Here is an 18,538-nt window from a genome sequence, read left to right on the forward strand (position 1 = left end):
CATGCTCAAATTCACTTAGATCATATTTCTTCCCCATTCAGACATTTGGTCTGAACAACAGCTGAACCTCTTGACCACCTCTGCATACTTTTATGCATTTAGTTGCTGCCACATGATTGGCTGATTAAATATTTGCATTAACAAGCTGATGTATAGGTCTACCTAATAAATTGCACACTGAGTGTATATTCAGGTAATTACTCCAAGACACGTAATATGAACAAATAAATGCATCTTACTAACTAATGTGGCACAGGGGACATGTAAATGTTTATAACATGCATATGAGATAGTCCCATGTGTAAAATATAGTTTTACTGCTAAAATGAGCAGCTCCTCTACGCATTTATTCATTTTAAGCCCAGCCACACACAAAGCGCAGGAATACATATAGTTATAGTTATACTTCATCCTTTTTTAAGGAATGGAATGGTCACCTACTGTGGAAGAGTCCTACACGAAAAGTAATCTGCACTGCCTGTAAATAATTATCATAAATTTTATCCTTTCTCTGCTGCATTAATTAAATCAGATTTGTATGAGAGTCCAATCTCGAGCACTTCACACTCCATTTATTAATTCACATTTCTGACAGAAAGTCAGTGAAGCAAGACCAAATTATCTATTTAAATACAAAATTGTAAACAACCACGTAAATGAAATTGTTGTCCCACTGAGGTATAGCCTACTGCTCGCACACACACACACACACACACACACACACACACACACTCAAACACATACACACACACACACACACACACACAATTATTTTATTATTTTACACATATTTATGTATTTATTTATAGATTTTAAAATGGTAAGATCAATGGATTTATTTGCCCCCGATACCCTGGCTATGGGAATGACAGCTAATTAAAAATGATGAGTAAACTGCTAAGTGAAAGCTGTGGCCTGAAGAGGCATTCTTTAGTAGATGGTAGAGTGGGTGAGAGAGGGAGAGTGAATGCAATTAGGACAGGGAGGATTTCTTCAAGGATGGCATCTTCAAAAGGGAGGGAAATGCTTTCCAGGCCTGCGCAGCGCAGATACATAGAGCGGTATCTGTAAACGCTCCTCCAGTCAGACTGTTGACTTAGCAGAGCTGTTTGAATTTGCCACGCTCTCTCACAGGCTACGGAGCACTACAGTCAGCCTTTGCAGAAAAGCATGCGGATATCAACGCGGCCCTCCGAGTGTCCTAATGCGTCCCGTCAGCGCCTGACAAGGGCGCTTTGTGGAACCGCTGAGATACCCGTAATCTTCCCGCGGGGGTCAAGGGTCGCCCCGCGACTGTGCTGAGCTCGGGCAATAAACCTCCGTGCGGCGTGGACGGCGAACCCGCTCCGTTTCAGCTTGAACAGCGCCGGGCCGGAGAGCCATGCAAATCCTGCGAGGCTGAAAAGGCAGGGGCGTAATACGTCTGACGAGCTAACGTCCGGATAATGCAGTCCGTGCCACAGCGGCTCACTTTCGGCACATTATATCCTCCTTATTGCAGCAGGCTGCAGGAACAATGGCTCAGTGAGAGGGAAGGAGCAGGGAGTGTTAAATGGAGGTCTGACTTACAGTAATCATGGGACCGTTGGCTGCAGAAACGCTAACGCTCACATAGTTCATTATAAGATGACACAACCAATTTGTTGCTCTGGCTGCTGCAATCTACAAAATCTCCCCTGACAAAAGCATTTAGATTAGACTGCTTTCAGGAAGGACTGCGGTGGCATGAACAGTTATACACTAAAACCTGAAAATGAAATCAGTTTTAATTCTCCTCCAGGCAAACATAAAAATGTCCAGGTAAGTCATTTACGGGTTGAATAGCGAGCCAGGAGCGAGGGGTCTCTCTACACCTCCCTCCTTCTCTCCCCCAACGCACACACACACACACACACACACACACACACACACACACACAAGCACATGCACACCCACTCCTCTTTATTGCCTGGTTATTAATCTATTTGTTACATTTTCTCCAACCATTTCTCAAACAATACTGCTTGCTTGTACTTTTCTTCATGAATGCTAATGAGTAGCCCTGAACAACAGAGCCCCACAGAGCACTGAGATTGCTGCTCCAACTTCCTCTCTTGTCCGTGACTTTTTTTCCCTAATGCAATCCACATGTGAATGGAGCTCTCCTGCTGAAATTGGAAGGTGAAATGAAGTGAGGTGCCGGTTTATCTAATATATCTAATTCTGTAATTACTTTCTATTTCACAATGCCTCTAGTCTGCTGGAACCCAGCTGCAATGTAATAAATTGTCCTGGTACATGACCGGTGCTTATAATGCACATTTTAGGTTGCACCAATGAACTCTAATATTGGCACATGAAATTGATTTTTTTTTTTTTTAATTCCAACTCAGATTTGTCTGTCCTCGTCCAATTTCTTCCACCAAACCTGTGGCAGGGAATTAGACGCCAGCATGTCGTTCTCGTCTGTTTCCTCTCCTTTTCTTTTCATTAGAAGATTTTGTCTGTTCCCCCCTGTCACACAGCCCGTACCGACTCCCTGAGAATCACGTCTTCCATCTTTAATGTAAAACGGTTTAAAAGGATCTGTGAAATGTCAGGGAATTCAGATAATGCAGCCAGACTCAGAAGAGTAAAAAACGTTGAATGATAAACAGAAAATAATTCAACTGAGCAATAAAAATCTACTTTTCAGTCAAGTATGTACATGGCTATGTGACAAAAGGATAAGGCATCAAATTATAGTGGTGACACGTACATTACAGGGTAAGGTGCTTTCCATGTAGGCTGTGAGCATGGAGCAGAGAGGAAGGGGGTGGAAGTCCATCAGAGGCTTGTGAAGTCCCTTTCATCCACGCAGGGCCTGAAATGAACACCCGCCACCCACCAAACGCGGGTAAACTGCTGGCTGTGGTGGATGAAATTGTCCTAGTCGCTTGCCATGTTGGCGGCTGCTTGTTCTTTTTTTAACCCTTTGACGTGTAAGATCCAACTGGTATGATCAGTCTGCGGTGGTCTCCGGAGCGTACGATCAAACGCTTGTGATCAGTCTACGGTGGTCTCTGGAGCGTACCATCAAACGGGGGCGATCTGTCTACGGTGGTCCCTGCAGCGCGCGATCAAACGGGTGCGATTATAAATCTGCAGAAAAAAACGCCCAGCCTCGTACATGAAGTCACAGTGCCAGCAGGCCATGATAACACTGACCACGCTATTCTATAAGAAAAGTAAACACATTTAAGATATCAACATTCTAACAGGTCACAGAGTATAACTGCAATGTTAATGCCAGAGCCTGCATCCATGTTTTCAACTGTGTATTCCACACACCAGACAGCTCACTCCAACCACAGCCTAAGATAGCCCTCATCTTACATCCATGTTGCCACTGGTCAAACAGCAGAGCATAGCCACTAACAGTACATCCTCAAAGACCTATAGTATTGGTAACACCTGGAAAAAGTCAACTGCTTATACAGTTGTATATATGGTACCCACTTTAAATGATAGCACATTAGACCTCAATGAGTGCAACTGCACAGATGTTCATGTTGAAAAGAGAAAAGGGAAACAAATCCTAGAGCAACCATGAATCAAGGAGGGACAGAGATTTGTCCTTTCATTCGGCCAAGCTAACATCAAACATCGCTGAACAATATAGCCACATGAGTCATGCCTGATTTTGGAATAGCTTTAATATAACTGGAAAATTACTGTTTAAATGCATGAAGCAGTAGCCATTTTATTCATCAGACGTCCAACTGTCTTATATGTAAGGTATTTCCAAAGTGTACCTACAAACAATGGTACCTGCAAACATCTATTTTTATTTAGTGAATACAGTTTCCATGTGTAGTCAGATTTTCCATCTGAGTGAAAAAAATGTACACAACCCACCATTGCAGACTTATATTCAAACATGTTATAGTCGGTGATATACACTCAAAGGTTGTACCGTGGAATATATATTGAAGTTATGGCTTCACAGCACTACAAAATATGACTCAACAACTGAATTTTCAGCAGGGTGCATTGCACAGGCCGGATGTTCTCTGAGCTCCCAGTTCTGATGGAAGAAAATGTAATCACATACACCCAAGCATGAGTGTGCAGTATGTAGGGCTATGTGTGTATGAGAGAGAGAGAGAGAGAGAGAGAGAGAGAAAGAGAGAGAGAGAGTGTGTGTGCATGAGCACACGTGTATGTGTGTAAGTGAGAGTGTGTGTACGTACAGTATGTAGGGCTATGTGTGTATGAGAGAGAGAGAGAGAGAGAGAGAGTGTGTGCATGACCACACGTGTATGTGTGAAAGTGGAAGTGTGTATGTACAGTATGTAGGGCTATGTGTGTTTGAGAGAGAGAGAGAGAGTGTGTGCATGACCACACGTGTATGGGTGTAAATGAGAGTGTGTGTACGTACAGTATGATGAGGGAATGGGGTGAAGGTGGGGGTGGAGGGTTGATCAGAGAATGGCAGGGGGATTCGCCGTTTTTATGAATCACGTCCGTTTGGAAACGAGCCGTTAGGCCGGCTTTATTGCTCAAATTACCAGAGCCGGTCCTTGTCCTGTTTGCCCTTAATTAACAAGCATTCAATTCCCCTATTAATTAGCACAAGCTATTAGCTATTTTACATCACTCTTCATTTGTAGACAATTAAAAGCCCTATTATTAAAAGCATGCCACACGGTTAATTGTGCGAGTGGCTCATCAGCGAGGCAAGCAGAGAGATTGCTGGGACTTTCGAGGCCGTGAGTCAAGACGCGGGATTTTTAGCAACCTTTTTGTCATCTCTGAGAAAACTTCTGAAATCATTGCTCCTTCCCCTCGTCTACTTTGCTCTAATAAAAACTTCACATGAGCAGTGTTGCCCCCCACTGTTAGAAAAATGATTGCTCGACTTGGATTAATCAAAAACCTGCTTTCTTTCATTATATGATTAAAGGTTTTATCCAATATTATTGCACTTTGCAGCATTGCATCCCCACAATGTTTTACATGATCTCTGGAGAGCTCTCTCAGGAGCCGTTGAGAACAGTTTCTGTTAGTTGTGAAGCTCTGTGGGCTAATGACCACAGCTCTACAGCAGACAAAATGGCTGCTCATTTGGCTGCCATCACTACAGCAGCCCCTTCAGAAGTGGATGCTCCATTCCAAGTTAATGATACACCTAGCATACTGTAAACATGAAAGCATCTTTGGCTTTGCCTGTTTTTAAGCATCAAATTTTGCCCAAAAATGAATAAAAACTGCTATGGAGAGGAACTGCTATACGACAACATATTCCTAGCTTTAAGCTTTCAGTTGATTTTCATTTTGGCTACTGATTTGACAATAACTGATAAACCAGAATTTCCGCCAATATAGTCCCTGAATGTTAAATCATATTCATGTGCGATAGGGTCAAAAGTTATATAACCTCACGCTTGGATAAAGTACAATATATCAAATCATCAATATGTAGTTTCCAATGACTGTAGTTTTATAGGAGAATGTTATGCCCTTTTAGAAAGATTTAGTAATACAGGAATAAGATTAATCAGACTAATGCATCCTTTTACATCACAAATGCATTTCCATTAAGAATTCATACAGCCCTTCTCAGTGTAATCAAAGACCAATGCGAGCCATTACGGAATGAGGCCTGGGGGTCTATGCCAGCCAAGTGGTTTTTCAGCATTGACTTTTGCACTCTCTATTTCCTAACACTCTGATCTGGCCCTAAGAGGCTTAGACCAATGCTAAAATCTGCACCGCCATTTTGGCTCTTATGAAATGTATATGGCACTGACTGAATAGAATCTATGTCCGGCGCACATAAAACAGGGCCTCTTGCTTATTAAGGAAAAGTGTCATCTGGAAATCGGAAACTTGCAAAACGTTAACTGCTACACACAGACAGTAGCCCTTAAGCCTAGGAAAATGTGATTATTCCGGCCTCAGAAAATGTTAAAATTCAATCACTTAGGCTGCTGTAGCAGCTGGCTCATTGGTTAAGCGCAGGAAGAATGCCCCGCCGTAACGAGTAAAAGGATAACCTGATAACCTCATCTGGATATGGCCCGTGTGCGCCCGAGAGCACGGAGGAGCCCCGACCTTCAGGCAATCAGGGACTCAATCTGTACACTTACAGCACCCTGAGTGCCTCCCAGAGCATCTGTCATTCGCTCGATCTTACAGCGCTCATTTAAAATGCGATCGTCAACCAGTGTTAACGACCAGGCAAAATAATCTTAGGGGTAGTGAAAAGCACATCCGGAGTGAAGGAGAGCAAGTGCTATAATCACAGTGTGGACTGCCGGGCAGGGAACATATCACTTCAGGGTATAGGCAGCTAGCCGTTTCCCCCAGCTTTGTCTGTAATGGTTTTCCGTAATTGATCCTGGCTTCCTTTGTTGAGGGAGCGTGGTCATGTGACAAGGCCTGTAATGGCTTTTTTCCAGCTGCCTTTTAGTGTCCCCTGGGCATCATACAGTATATAGTCCATACCTCTAAAACATACTGTGAAATGCCACTTGGAGACAGATGAAACAAAGGGGGATTTCGCTCAAAAAAGGACTCCCCAGTCGGTGGGTATCGGGCCGGGCCGGGTCCTTGCAGCGCTTGAGAAAGACGATGTTTTATTTTATTTTGGGATCTAACCTGCGTGGCGCTCGCCCCTCCCCTCCCCCTCGCTGAGGCATACCTCTTGTACCCAGGGCTTAACGAGTCGGGATAGCAGCTGGGCAGGGCGTGATTGACAGGGCAATTACCGCTAACATGGGCTCTGATGGAGCTGCAGACGTCTCCAAATAGAATTTCACAATTTTGTTGCATCAGTCAGTTACAGGAAGGTTTTGTAAAAAAAAAAGCAGAATTGCTGGACTGATTCAAAGCCGAGCATCTCCGCTTGTGAACCACTTCTGTGTATTCTGTTTATTAAAAACAGAAATTTATCCTTGAGCAAGGTTAGTTTCATCCAACTCTTGCCGAAAGTTATTTTATGACGCAGTGTTGTCAATAAAGCCCCTTCCCATGGGAAACTACATAGGGCTTTTTGTAGTCGCTCTTTACTTATTTTCTTAACTTGCAGGAGAAATATGAAGCCACTTGCTTGAGGGTTAGATGGCTGCAGAATTCAGAGGCTTTTCATAAAATACTTGTCTTTGCATATACCTTAAATATTGAGGTGTATTTGCATAAAATTCAATACCGTGCTTACTGAAGTGACATAAATGAGACTCTAACAGCTTGAAATGGAAATATAATGTATACAGCCAACAAAGGCTTTGTCTGTACATAAAGCAAAAAAAAAAAAGCAGAAAACCTGTTTTAAGAAACTCTCATAACTTCCCTGGCAGATATGCAGAGATGGAAGTAACTCGCCTATTATCGTACGTGCTTCTCCCTCAACGCAGGAGCCTGAAGCAGCTTCTGCCAGTTCAGCCATACTGTCTGTTCCCCACAGATACGGCGCAGTGTAACGCTATAAAAACCCAGGACGCCACCAGCAGAACTGCATTATGCACACTGATTTTTTAATTTGTTTAGGAGGAGAAGCTGCCCGGTAATGCTCCGCTCTATCAATCTAACAAATAAGCGCGCGTGGGGGGCCCCGGTGGCTCGTCCCGCGGTCCGACCGGGCCGCCACCTCGCCCGAGAACAGCACGACCCCGACGCGCTTTCCGCAGACCGCATCCGCAGAGGAGCGTAAAACCCAGCTGACGAGACGAACGGAAAGCCGTCCCTCCTCAGAGCTCCGCATCCGGCGCATATCCTTTTTTTTCTTTAGGTAATAAAAGCGTATGATATTGCCCGTTCTTAATTGGGAAGGTGTGCATGAGGGAACATATGGCACTGCGGCGATGGAGTGGTAATAAGAACCTGAAAAAGATGTAAAATTGAGGTACAATTACCCGCCGCGTTCGGTAGAAAGGAGAGCATTTCAATAGAGATGGGAGTCTGAAAAATAAGAAATGCAAAAATCGGGGCGCAATTACCCTGCCGTGTGCGATGTACAGGAGAGCATTTCAATGGAGTGGAAGTGCTTGCATCACCGGCGCGGAGACGCGCGAGGTCTGAAGAAAGTAACGAGCTATCTCCACAGCTGTAGGAGAAAATAAAATAAAACAACAGGCCTTGTGAGAAAAGAGGGAAGAGCAGGCATCCACGGCTTCAGCGAATGTCCTCCAGCGATTCCTCACACGGCTAGGGGCGGGGGTGGATGAAGGGAAAGTTAAAAAACGCCCTAAGACCCGTCGAACGCACTTCCACCACACTCCCACACACGAGCCACACGCTGCCTTTCATCCGCTTAACTAAGGACTACCCAGGGCCACCGGGGAGCTGCATTACCCAACACCGCTCCCCGGTCCCGTTTTGATAACTATGACCAGGAGCCATTCACGTGACGTTAACTCCTCTCCTTCCCTCTGCCACGATACCGATAGAGTCACACAGAGCCACTGCTAGGTCAACTCCTCTCGCTAGGCCATTTATCACACGCCATAACCTGCTTTCTGTAATTCGGTGTAAATACAGCACTCTATCTCCCCTAATTACCACACCTCTAGGGGCACAATGGATCCCCGCACTTGGCAATGTGTTTTAATCTGATTGCTGTCTCTCACCGGGGAACAGAACCTTTCCCCCGGTATAAAATCTGGGGCCCCAGGAATAATGTTTTCTGCAGATAGAGATAAAGGTTTCAACTTCTGGGTTAAAAGTGACTTCTCCGCCGATAAATACAGAGGTAGCAATCTTTTCACTCTTTCTTACCATCTGTCCCTTGCTCTGTCTGTTTTTTACTCTTTATCATGCCCTGCATACACAGTTTGATCAGACAATCAAAACAGCTTTCCTTACTTATTTCATATCTGTAGCTGTCACAAGAAGATTATCGGTCCTGTTCTGTTTCTTTGCGGTACATAAAAAAATGTAATGGTGCTTAAAACATCTTGACCACTTACTGCTGCATAATTCACTAATTATTTGCTTAAGTGAGCTCACTGAACTTTGTGTCTTCCTTTCAGTGGATTAAAATACCTTTAAACCTAACTAGCGATTCTGCAGTGGATTAAATACTGTGATTATTTAAAGCTATAGTTAGCCAAAGCTAGTTTCTGACATTTCACAATTAGGACTCAGCAAGAGGGCTGTTAAATCACTAATAGCTCATACAGGTACATGTATTAACATTGGTTATTTGAGAAAATATGGATAAGTTACTTAAGAAGAATACAGGAAGGGAATGGAAAGATCCTATTAGCCTTAAATCAGTTGACATGGTATACTTCTATGGTAATACTGTAAATCACTGACACTGTTCAAAGCTACAGCACTCGCTTAGTTTTCAACAGAGCTGTTTCGTGTTTATCCCATCTGCGAAAGTGGTTCACGACCACATTAGCTTTGTCATGACCAATATCGCTTAAACGCTATGATAAAATTCATGCAGGCCAGAGTTCACTGCCTTTTTTTTTTTCCACACACTGCTTAATTAAAGGACACTTTACTTTTTTTTTCCCAGGCACAGTGTCCTCCAGCAATTATCCATATGAAGGGGACCCTCTTGACGTTTTTCACACCTCTGTAATTGCACAAGCGCAGGAAAGATCAGCGCTTTGGCCCCTGCTATTCAGCGCAGCTCTGGAAACAGGGATAGTGAAAAGTGCTGTCTCCCCGGTCTTTCAGGACCGGGCGTCCGACGCTGCCGGGGGCTTCACCGGGGTCAGGCGCCGGGCGCTGGGGTGGCAGGGGCCACGGCTCTGTTTGATTAGCCATCCCCCTGCGCTCATTTGACGGCAGACTGCCTCGCCGTTTGTAGGTAAATGTGCGCTCGGTCAAATCTTTCCCACTTCAGAGCGGTTACCCGCTCATTTCCATGCTGCAAATGGGCCCTTCTTCTTTGAAAGGGGGTTTTACAATGCTACAGCCGCTACAGGGGCTTCACAATCAAAATGACAGCATTGGAGGCCCTTGTCATGTACCGTTGCTTTGGTCAATGGGCATTGTTAAGTTATTCTCAAGTCCTTTGTTAATACTGAAACCATTACTACTAAATGCTATGAAATGTCGGCAATTATTTTCTTTCAAAACAGTAATGGTTTGGAACCATACTTTTCTTTCATGTGGATTTCAATCACCCTCAGTACTACTTACCTGAAGCATAAACTGAGTTAAATGAGTTAGGAAGCGATCGGACTGGACTCCTTACCCCCGTGCAGCGCAGACAAAGCCTACACAAACATGGCGTACACAAGGAAAGAACCGGAATACGAAAAGCCGTGCAGTCTGTTGCACTTTGCAAGCGACTCCATCTAATTGTCTTTTCCCATTAGCCTGTGACCAGTGGTTGGCAGACTTTGACTATTTCCTGTGGCAGATGCCAGCCGTTTCAATGGTTGCCCTTGATAGACTTATGACAGATGTCAAGGCTCCTGTTGAACGGGCACACTCGATCACGCAGGCCTGTTTCACACGTCTGCCAGACCTGCCCGGCCCTGTGACACCACCCCACCTCTGCATCCGTCAGTCTCCGGCTATTACCTTCGACAGCCATCACATAAGCGCCCGGCGTTTCCCATGCAAATGCAGCGCGCATCATCACCGTCTGAATTCTAATGTGTCGGAGGGCTTGGAGGACAAACCCTACTTCCTTTTCAAAGTTAAACTGCGTCTCGGGGGAGCAATGCTGATCGACCGCTAGCTAGCTAGCTGTTGTTTTCATATTGGAACCCACACCATAAAATGATGCAATTAAATGTTTATAAATACATATACACCTGACAGTGAACTGCACAGGATAACATCATACCTGAGAAACAAGCAAGTTAAGAAATAGCTCAGGTATCATCTAGTATCATTCATATTTCAAATATAAAACCATATTTCTGCAAGTTGTTTTATCACACAAACTGTTATTATCTGCACACAAAAATGTGTGGATATAAAAATGTTTTGCTAAAGATGTTGTATATGAATAAGATTGCAGATTCTGAAGTTATTACCACAAGCAGAAGTATTCATTTTGTTGTGTTTTTCTCTGTAGCACCACTGTTGGATTGAAATGTGATCAGGTTTATGCATGGTTCAGTTTTCCCTAAGCTTGGCGCACATAATGCGATTCTTCTGTGAGTTAACCGGACACACCTCACAACTGGACCGCCACAGAATTTGTAGAGTCAGGGCTGACACAGTGTATAACAGAAATTGGGGAATTGCGCTCTGTGCTAAACCTGGACACTCAGAAATTGTTTGGAGCCACACAGTGCTGCCCAACAGTCACTGATGCTGCCCTAGGCACTTATAAAGCACTTACCATAACCAGGACACACAGTCTCCAGCATTTTCAATCATCCTGCCTGGCTGCTTGTTCCCATTCATCGGGCTTCTGTTGTTTGCGGTGGTAGTTGTTTGCAGAAGGATTAAATAAACCCTCATGCTTTCGCAGAGCTCAATAAATTCCTCACTATTCCTTTCTACTTCTGTCCAGTGTAAGTTCTGGCGTGTTTTGAATGGTATCTTTCTTATTCTACATTCTACAGCTGCCTGACTGGTTTTCGTAGCAGTCCTATAAGAAACACTTACGGCTAATGGAAAATAGCTGTTTTTCGCGAGCATATACTTCATCGGTTATTTTTCATTGACTGTTAGGGTTCCCCCACTCCTCTTCATACACCATAAACATGAATTAGCAAACATTTCACAACTGCTTCATGCTTCACTGCTGTATGCACTCCTACTTTGTACAATGCTAAAAGATAAACTGTCATCATTAGTAGGACCTGACACACTATTCAATCCCATGTGTCAAGCTGTCACAATTTCAGCATGTACACAATATATTCATGCTATATCGTTTCCAAAATGCATTTAATATTAAATTTAATCAATGATGTGGTTCCCCACTGCCATTATTTGCCATCATTTAGATAATTGTAGTACTTATTTTCTTACTGTTACTGTTACTATGGATATTTTTCTGTGGTCCATCTGGATGAGGGAAAAGTAATCACAAATCCCAACTCCTGTAGCAACTACCGCACTCCTACCAAAAAATATATGCCACTTCCTTGCATATATTTTACTCATTACATTACATTAATGGCATTTGGCAGACACTCTTATCCAGACGTACAGTTGATTAGACTAAGCAGGAGACAATCCTCCCCTGGAGCAATGCAGGGTTAAGGGCCTTGCTCAAGGGCCCAACGGCTGTGCAGATCTTATCGTGGCTACACCGGGATTAGAACCACTGACCTTGTGGGTCCCAGTCACGTACCTTAACCACTACACTACAGAGCGCCCTTATTCCACCCAAAACTCAAGGATTATGCCCATCATAATACTGCATTCTGTATGTTCACAGCCTGTATTTGTACAAGGCGCTTGTTTTTGTTCAGAACAGTGTGGTCTTTATATCATCACAGTGAGTAGATAGTGGGTGTTAATTTATTAGATGACTGGATCCATGTAAACTGATCCTTTGTGGATCTGCGTAGCATCTGCTCTGAACTGATGTTGACGAATGGGCAGCGTGAGCCTAGTATGGGAAATTCAAACGGAATGCCACCTTTAAAATAACATGCCTTCTTCCATCTCCCCCTGCCGGGAACCGCTGTTTGATGTTTGCGTATGCCAGGCACATCTAAGCTGTGCAACGGATCTGTGTTCCCTTTAAATTCGACAGCAGGTGCGTATGAGCGCGCCTGAAATTGACGAGAATCACCGCATGAATAAATCAGATAAGATGCTTATCGGTTCAGAAACAGCGCGCTGACTGGACAGACAGATGAAAGAAAGGCACCTCTGGTTTTACTGTGCTGCGATAGACCAACACAAGGCAGCAGATTCACCCACTGTATCCTAAGATAGCCGCCATTTAGAAGAAAGGACTGCGTGTATTCTCAAATCAACATCTACCACTGCCCTGCCGTAAGATCCTGCTATGACCAGCTTGGAATGCCAGATACCAGATGTTTCAAACCATAGCTTGAGCTGGTCAAACCATGTTGAGTATAGAGCTGGTCTAACTGGCCAACTAGCGACCAGCTGTTTCAAAACCTAGCTTGATCAGTTTTGGTTTTTTTTGCAGGGTGGCCCTCTCATGTCCATGACATCATTGTCATGGAAACGATATCCCAGGTAGAATACTGTATCTCCTTGTCATAGAACTTAAAGCATTCAAACGAAAAGCATCCAAACCATCAAAGCCTTGAGAAATTGTAAAAGTAGCAAAACATTACGAAAGAAGACAAACAAAAGTCTTGATTTCCAGCCACCACATACACATCCAGAAAGCAGTATGTAGATGAGATAGCGTATAATCGCCTGGGATGCAAAGAGTAGACAAACAGTATAGAAATGCACAGAGACGAAGGCAATGGATCTGAGATGTGATGAGCTCTGCAGCATGCTGTGAAATATAAATCACTGTAACAAACACTGAAATAATCTGGGAAGCTGCCTTATGTGTTTATAGCTAAACCAGCATTGCACATGACATCAAAAGACACCCTTGGGTTAGTTCTACGTTTGTAATCTGGGTATGCTCATTATTATGTCAAAATACATATGTATGTCTCTTGGCATTCGCTGAAATGAAGTATTGATGGTCTAAGCGTACAGGAAAAGGCTGTGGGTTTTTGGGTTTGTGTTCGTGCAAAGGCACTGCTTTCAGTGTTAGCTCTACTTCCACGTAAAATCAAAAGTCCACTACGTAAATAGTCAGAAAGTGACACTGTGATCCTGAAGCAGAGATCGCACTCACCATTTCGGTCGACTTGTGGACTTCACCACTGGAGACATCCCATCGCGGTACAGGCTTTTGGTCTTGCTGAAGTTGACTATGTTGAAAATCACCCTCTGGAAGACACAATGATGCGTCCCATTACAATTGGACCACGTTCTTCATGGTTGAAAGGGAATATTGCTGTGCAATTGTATTGTGCACACCAGTGTAGGAACACCATGCTCATCTGCTGCTTCACATGTCAGCTCTGATGTATTTCAGCTGTAGAGTGTAATGATATGTATTGGGTTCAGCGGCATTTGACAGATGATGTGTACAAAGCATTCAATGGAGTTACTGTGGTGATATAACATATTGCTTTTTTTTGTCGTTCGGTGACCATTTACAAACGGGGGACATTATTTCCAGGTGTTATATTTGCAGCATAGCATCACTGGTCGTAAGCAGGCAGAATTGCTCTTTAATAATATAACAGGTGTCTATTGCTCGCCTTGAGTAAAACCACAAAGCAATAACAGGCTAATTGCTCAAATGTTATATCACAAAAAGATCTTAATTGGTTCAGATTGGTTCTGTTGGGTCAACAAACACTTTATTCGGATAAGACAGCCTTTGAGATCGAATTTGCATCGCTCTAATGAGCATTGCAAGGGCATTACATACAACTCAAACAAGCATCGTGATGTCTGGAGAGTGGGACTTGTATTACGAGGGTAATTCAAATTAATGTTCCTATGTGAAAAACGATCCTGTTTTTTTTACTGTTTCCTTCTGCATATGCTTGTGACTGCTTTTAAGCTGAACATTCTGAACTTTATTTCATGCTGGTACTCATTCAAAGTTACACTGGAAACAAGGTTTTATGACCTGTTTATGACATTAAAGCTAGTTAATAAATGCAAATCTGGCATATTGTTCCCTGAAGTGGATAAGAACCCATCTTAAAATAAAAGAAAAAGGGGAAAGGGGGAGCTCCCAGATAAAATAGAGCCCATAAAATGGAGCACATAAAATAGAGCCCATTTTAAAAATGAAGGAAATGTTCCGTCTGACCCAATTAAACTTTTTAAAGAGAAAAAAGTTAAACATTTCTAACTGTGCCACATAGCCTCAATCCGACTTAAAAGCAACAAGCTCGTAATGTTACTGTGACACTTTATTAGCCGGGCTCACCACGAGAGACAGGCTTAACATGTAACAGCGTAAGTCTTCCCGTAGTGAATGGCGATAAGCAAGTCGGCTTCAACAGAATGGATGCATAACTGGATAAAGGGAAATATGAAAGGGAATCACCTTTAGATGGGACGTATCTGCGGAGACAGATACGGTTTGTGTTCCTGCAGGAACGAGAGCCCGGTGGATGGGTGTGCTGAAGCGGACAAGCCACCGGTGGGGACAGCTCGGCTTTAAAAGACGCCTTCACGGCTGGGCGGGTAATATTTCATGCTTTCCCCCCTTTCCTCCAGGAACCAGATAAGGATCGGGGGGGGGGGGGGGGGGGGGGAAGGGGGAGGGCTCGCAAATAAATAAATAAATAAATAAATAAATAAATAATGACGATAATAATATGGCGTCGCGGTAAATGACTCCCATTGATAGACCGTATCAAATTACTAACTAACTCCAGGTGGTGGAAGTTAGCTGTGTGCCGCTGAAATCCTATTACCCCCCCCCCCCCCTCTTCGCCGGAGCAGGGATTGTGGCGGGCCGATTCAGACCTGGGTAAAATGACATTTAACTGATGTTCAGACTGGCAGCAGGCTCCTGTACGGCGGAGATAAGACCATCGCTGCTGGCATTTCAATTACACTTTACTGCCCCGCACATCTGCTGCCAGCCCAGCCTCAGCCTTTCCTCCGCCGAACACGCCGTCCTCTCCCTCGGCCCGGCCCTCTTTCTTCTCCCTCCGCACATTCAGATTGTCTTATTTAGCGCTAGCGTCTCGGGCCTGTAATCTGTGTGCGAGGCGTGTTAGGCTCGGGCGGGGAGACTGCTCTCTACGCGGCGTCAGCGGGGCCTGCAGGAGTCCCAGTGTTTCTGCTGCCAGGGCCAGGTGATTAATAACAGGGCCCGGGTTCTGAAGCCCGCTCCCGGAGCTGATAACACAGAAGAAGAACGCTGTGGACAGAGCACTGCATGCAGGGGAGGAGGAGGACGGCTCTGCTTTCCCGGTTTACGGGAAGTCTCGCTGATTATGGGCGAAGAAACCCTGCAGGTCATTTTACACTTGCTAAGGCACCCCGAACTTATATAAAATGGAAAATACGTGAATGGAAATAAATGAGAGCGGTTAATACGGCTGCGCTAATTGAAATAGTCAGGCTAGGCGCTGGAGGGCTGTGAGTGTGAGCGGGTTTGGCCCTTGTTACGTCAGTGTAATCATACCTTCATCGGCTCGTCTGCTACCATAAGCAATCACTCACATTCGCTGGGAACGGTGATGACAAGAGGGCAGGGGAGCTACACTGGAGGGTCATCACACAGCAATCCAATTTCCTCACATCACGCTCGCCGCCAGCAGTTTATCATAAACTGATAAGCATTCCGGTCTCGTGTTTTGGAAAATTGGTATTAGTGGTTATTGCTTTTTTTTTTGTGTGGTACATATCACTTTTCTAAGTAACACCGCTGCTCCACGCTAGATAATGTCACTCCAGTCAAATACATCATGGTGAGCAGAATTTGACTGACTCGCCACTGACTCTCACCACCCCACTGACATCATGTTCTGTCAGAATAGGGGAGAGAAAGAGGAAATGCTAACGTAGCGAGTTCTTTTTATCTCAGGCTCATTAACTGGCCTGTGTGACATGCACAGCCCGCTGCAGCCTCGTCCCACGCCAGCTCACTGGCTCTGTGGGCCTCCTCTCCTGTTATAGGGCTGTTGACACACAAAGTGCCCGTTTGGCCTGTCAGACAGTCGTTTTGATGAAATGTGCCAATTCTTTCCTTGTCAATCCCCGTTCATTCAAAGACAAAACCCACCACCATAAAGGCAAAGAGAAACTGTAGACTGATTACAAAACATTTTGAAATGATGAATTATTTTAAGTGTATTTAAATCTTCCGGGAAAAGGTTCAAGCATTCGATATTAGACTAAATATTGAAAATAGTACGTCCAGAAAATGACCACAGAAGCCACTATGTTTGCTGTAGAACGAAACCCTTTGTAACTAATAACTAAAGAGTAGCTTGACAAATGTACAGCACCAAAGGAATTTAAAATCCTCCACTGGGGACATTAATGGGTTAAAAGCCACTAGTGTTTGTTGTCTGCAGAAGTTCCGTTCCAGGAGCCGGGGAGTGAAAATGTGAGCATGTCTTCTCCTCGCCCTACCACTGACCTCCACACAGAAAAGCACTCAGGCCTCCCAGGCTCAGATAACCTAGCTCGAGCTCCCCTGCAGAAATAGCTCCCTGCGTGAACCGCTGTTTGGGGCCAGCGGCTCCTCTTGATACTCATCGATCTGCAGTCCTACCTGCTCAGGGAAGAGCGACCATGAAATATTTAAGAAGACATCGGAAACTAAGAGACGGCGCTAATCGGTGGAACATGGCTGTGCAAAAGCATAGTGCCGTCATGAAAAGCAAAACATTTTAACGACGCGCTTTGCTTTGGGGGTCAAATGCGATACTTGTGTGTGAAAATACACAGGTGTGAAAAGAAGAAAAACCCTAAACAATGCTCCCATTTACTGAACTGTATACGCACAATGTTTCCACCCTCCTCTACACCTCACCCGATCAAGACCCGAGTGTCAAAACGTTGTGTGTATGCAGTGCAGTAAATGGGAGCATTTAAGAGGAGCGTGCAGGGTTTTTCTTCTTTTTACGTTCAAACTATCCTACAGCTCCAGCACTTACGGAAAGACTGCCTTTCCCCCTGAAACACACAGGTTTAGTGTGCACACTGAGCACGAGTCATGAGTCAGTGGGGGTTAAGAGAGGACTGTGGAGTGAACAGGGCCCTCTCCCCTCTGTGGTACGCACTGGGGGAAGGAGGAGCAGCCTCTTACCACTTCAGCCCCACCGACTGTGCCCCTCACAACCACACACCTGCTCTTACGGGATGTGTACTGGCAGCTCTTCTCAAGGCTCTTAGCGCTTGATGGCTTGCAAATCACTGCAAGCGTACCTGCAGCAGCTTCACACTGTCTGATGTGGCCCCAGGCAGAATAGAGAGAAGGAGTGGAAGGAGCTCCACCACCACGGGCGCCCTCACCCCTGAAGTGGGGCGGCAGTGCGCTGTGATGGTTGGGTAACTGGGCTCATATCCAAAGGGTTGCAGGGTTGATTCTCAGGTAGGACACTGCCAAGGTACCCTTGAGCGAGGTGCTTAACCTGCATTGCTTCAGTGATGTTAGAGGACTGGGTTACAGAGGTCTGCAAATGTTTCATATAGCTGTTTTGCTGCCTACTATCCTTTTGTATCGTATTTTGTACTGTCTTTTATTGTATTATTGCTATTGTTGTCACTTGTGAATTTTTGTAAACAGGGCTCTCCTGAAAAAGAGACTCTCATATACACGTATTACTTATTTTTTTGACTTATGAAGTCTTCTGCTGCTGGAACCCATCCACCGCAGAACAGGATGTTTTTTGCACCATCCTCTGCAAACTCTAGAGACTGTTGTGCTTGACAATCCCAGGAGATCAGCAGTTTCTGAGATACTCAAATCACCCTGGCTGGCACCAATAATCATTCCATGGTCAAAGTCACTTAGATCACAGTTCTTCCCCATTCTGACATTTGGTCTGAAAAACAGCTGAACCTCTTGACCACGTCTGCATGGTTTTATGCATTTACATTACATTACATTAATGGC

At 44.5% G+C, this 18,538-nt stretch overlaps 1 protein-coding gene across 1 annotated transcript in view; it reads right to left on the reverse strand.

Annotated features, from left to right (window-relative positions):
- Positions 1-18,538, reverse strand: part of agbl4 (AGBL carboxypeptidase 4) — a 337,579-nt gene that overhangs the window by 180,325 nt on the left and 138,716 nt on the right. Inside the window, exon 4 of the mRNA XM_061239954.1 lies at positions 13,730-13,824. Within this exon, the coding sequence (XP_061095938.1) occupies positions 13,730-13,824 (95 nt within the window). The remainder of the gene's footprint in view (positions 1-13,729; positions 13,825-18,538) is intronic.

Source organism: Conger conger, chromosome 4 (genome assembly GCF_963514075.1).
Source record: "Conger conger chromosome 4, fConCon1.1, whole genome shotgun sequence".
In the NCBI taxonomy this organism is placed as follows: domain Eukaryota; kingdom Metazoa; phylum Chordata; class Actinopteri; order Anguilliformes; family Congridae; genus Conger; species Conger conger.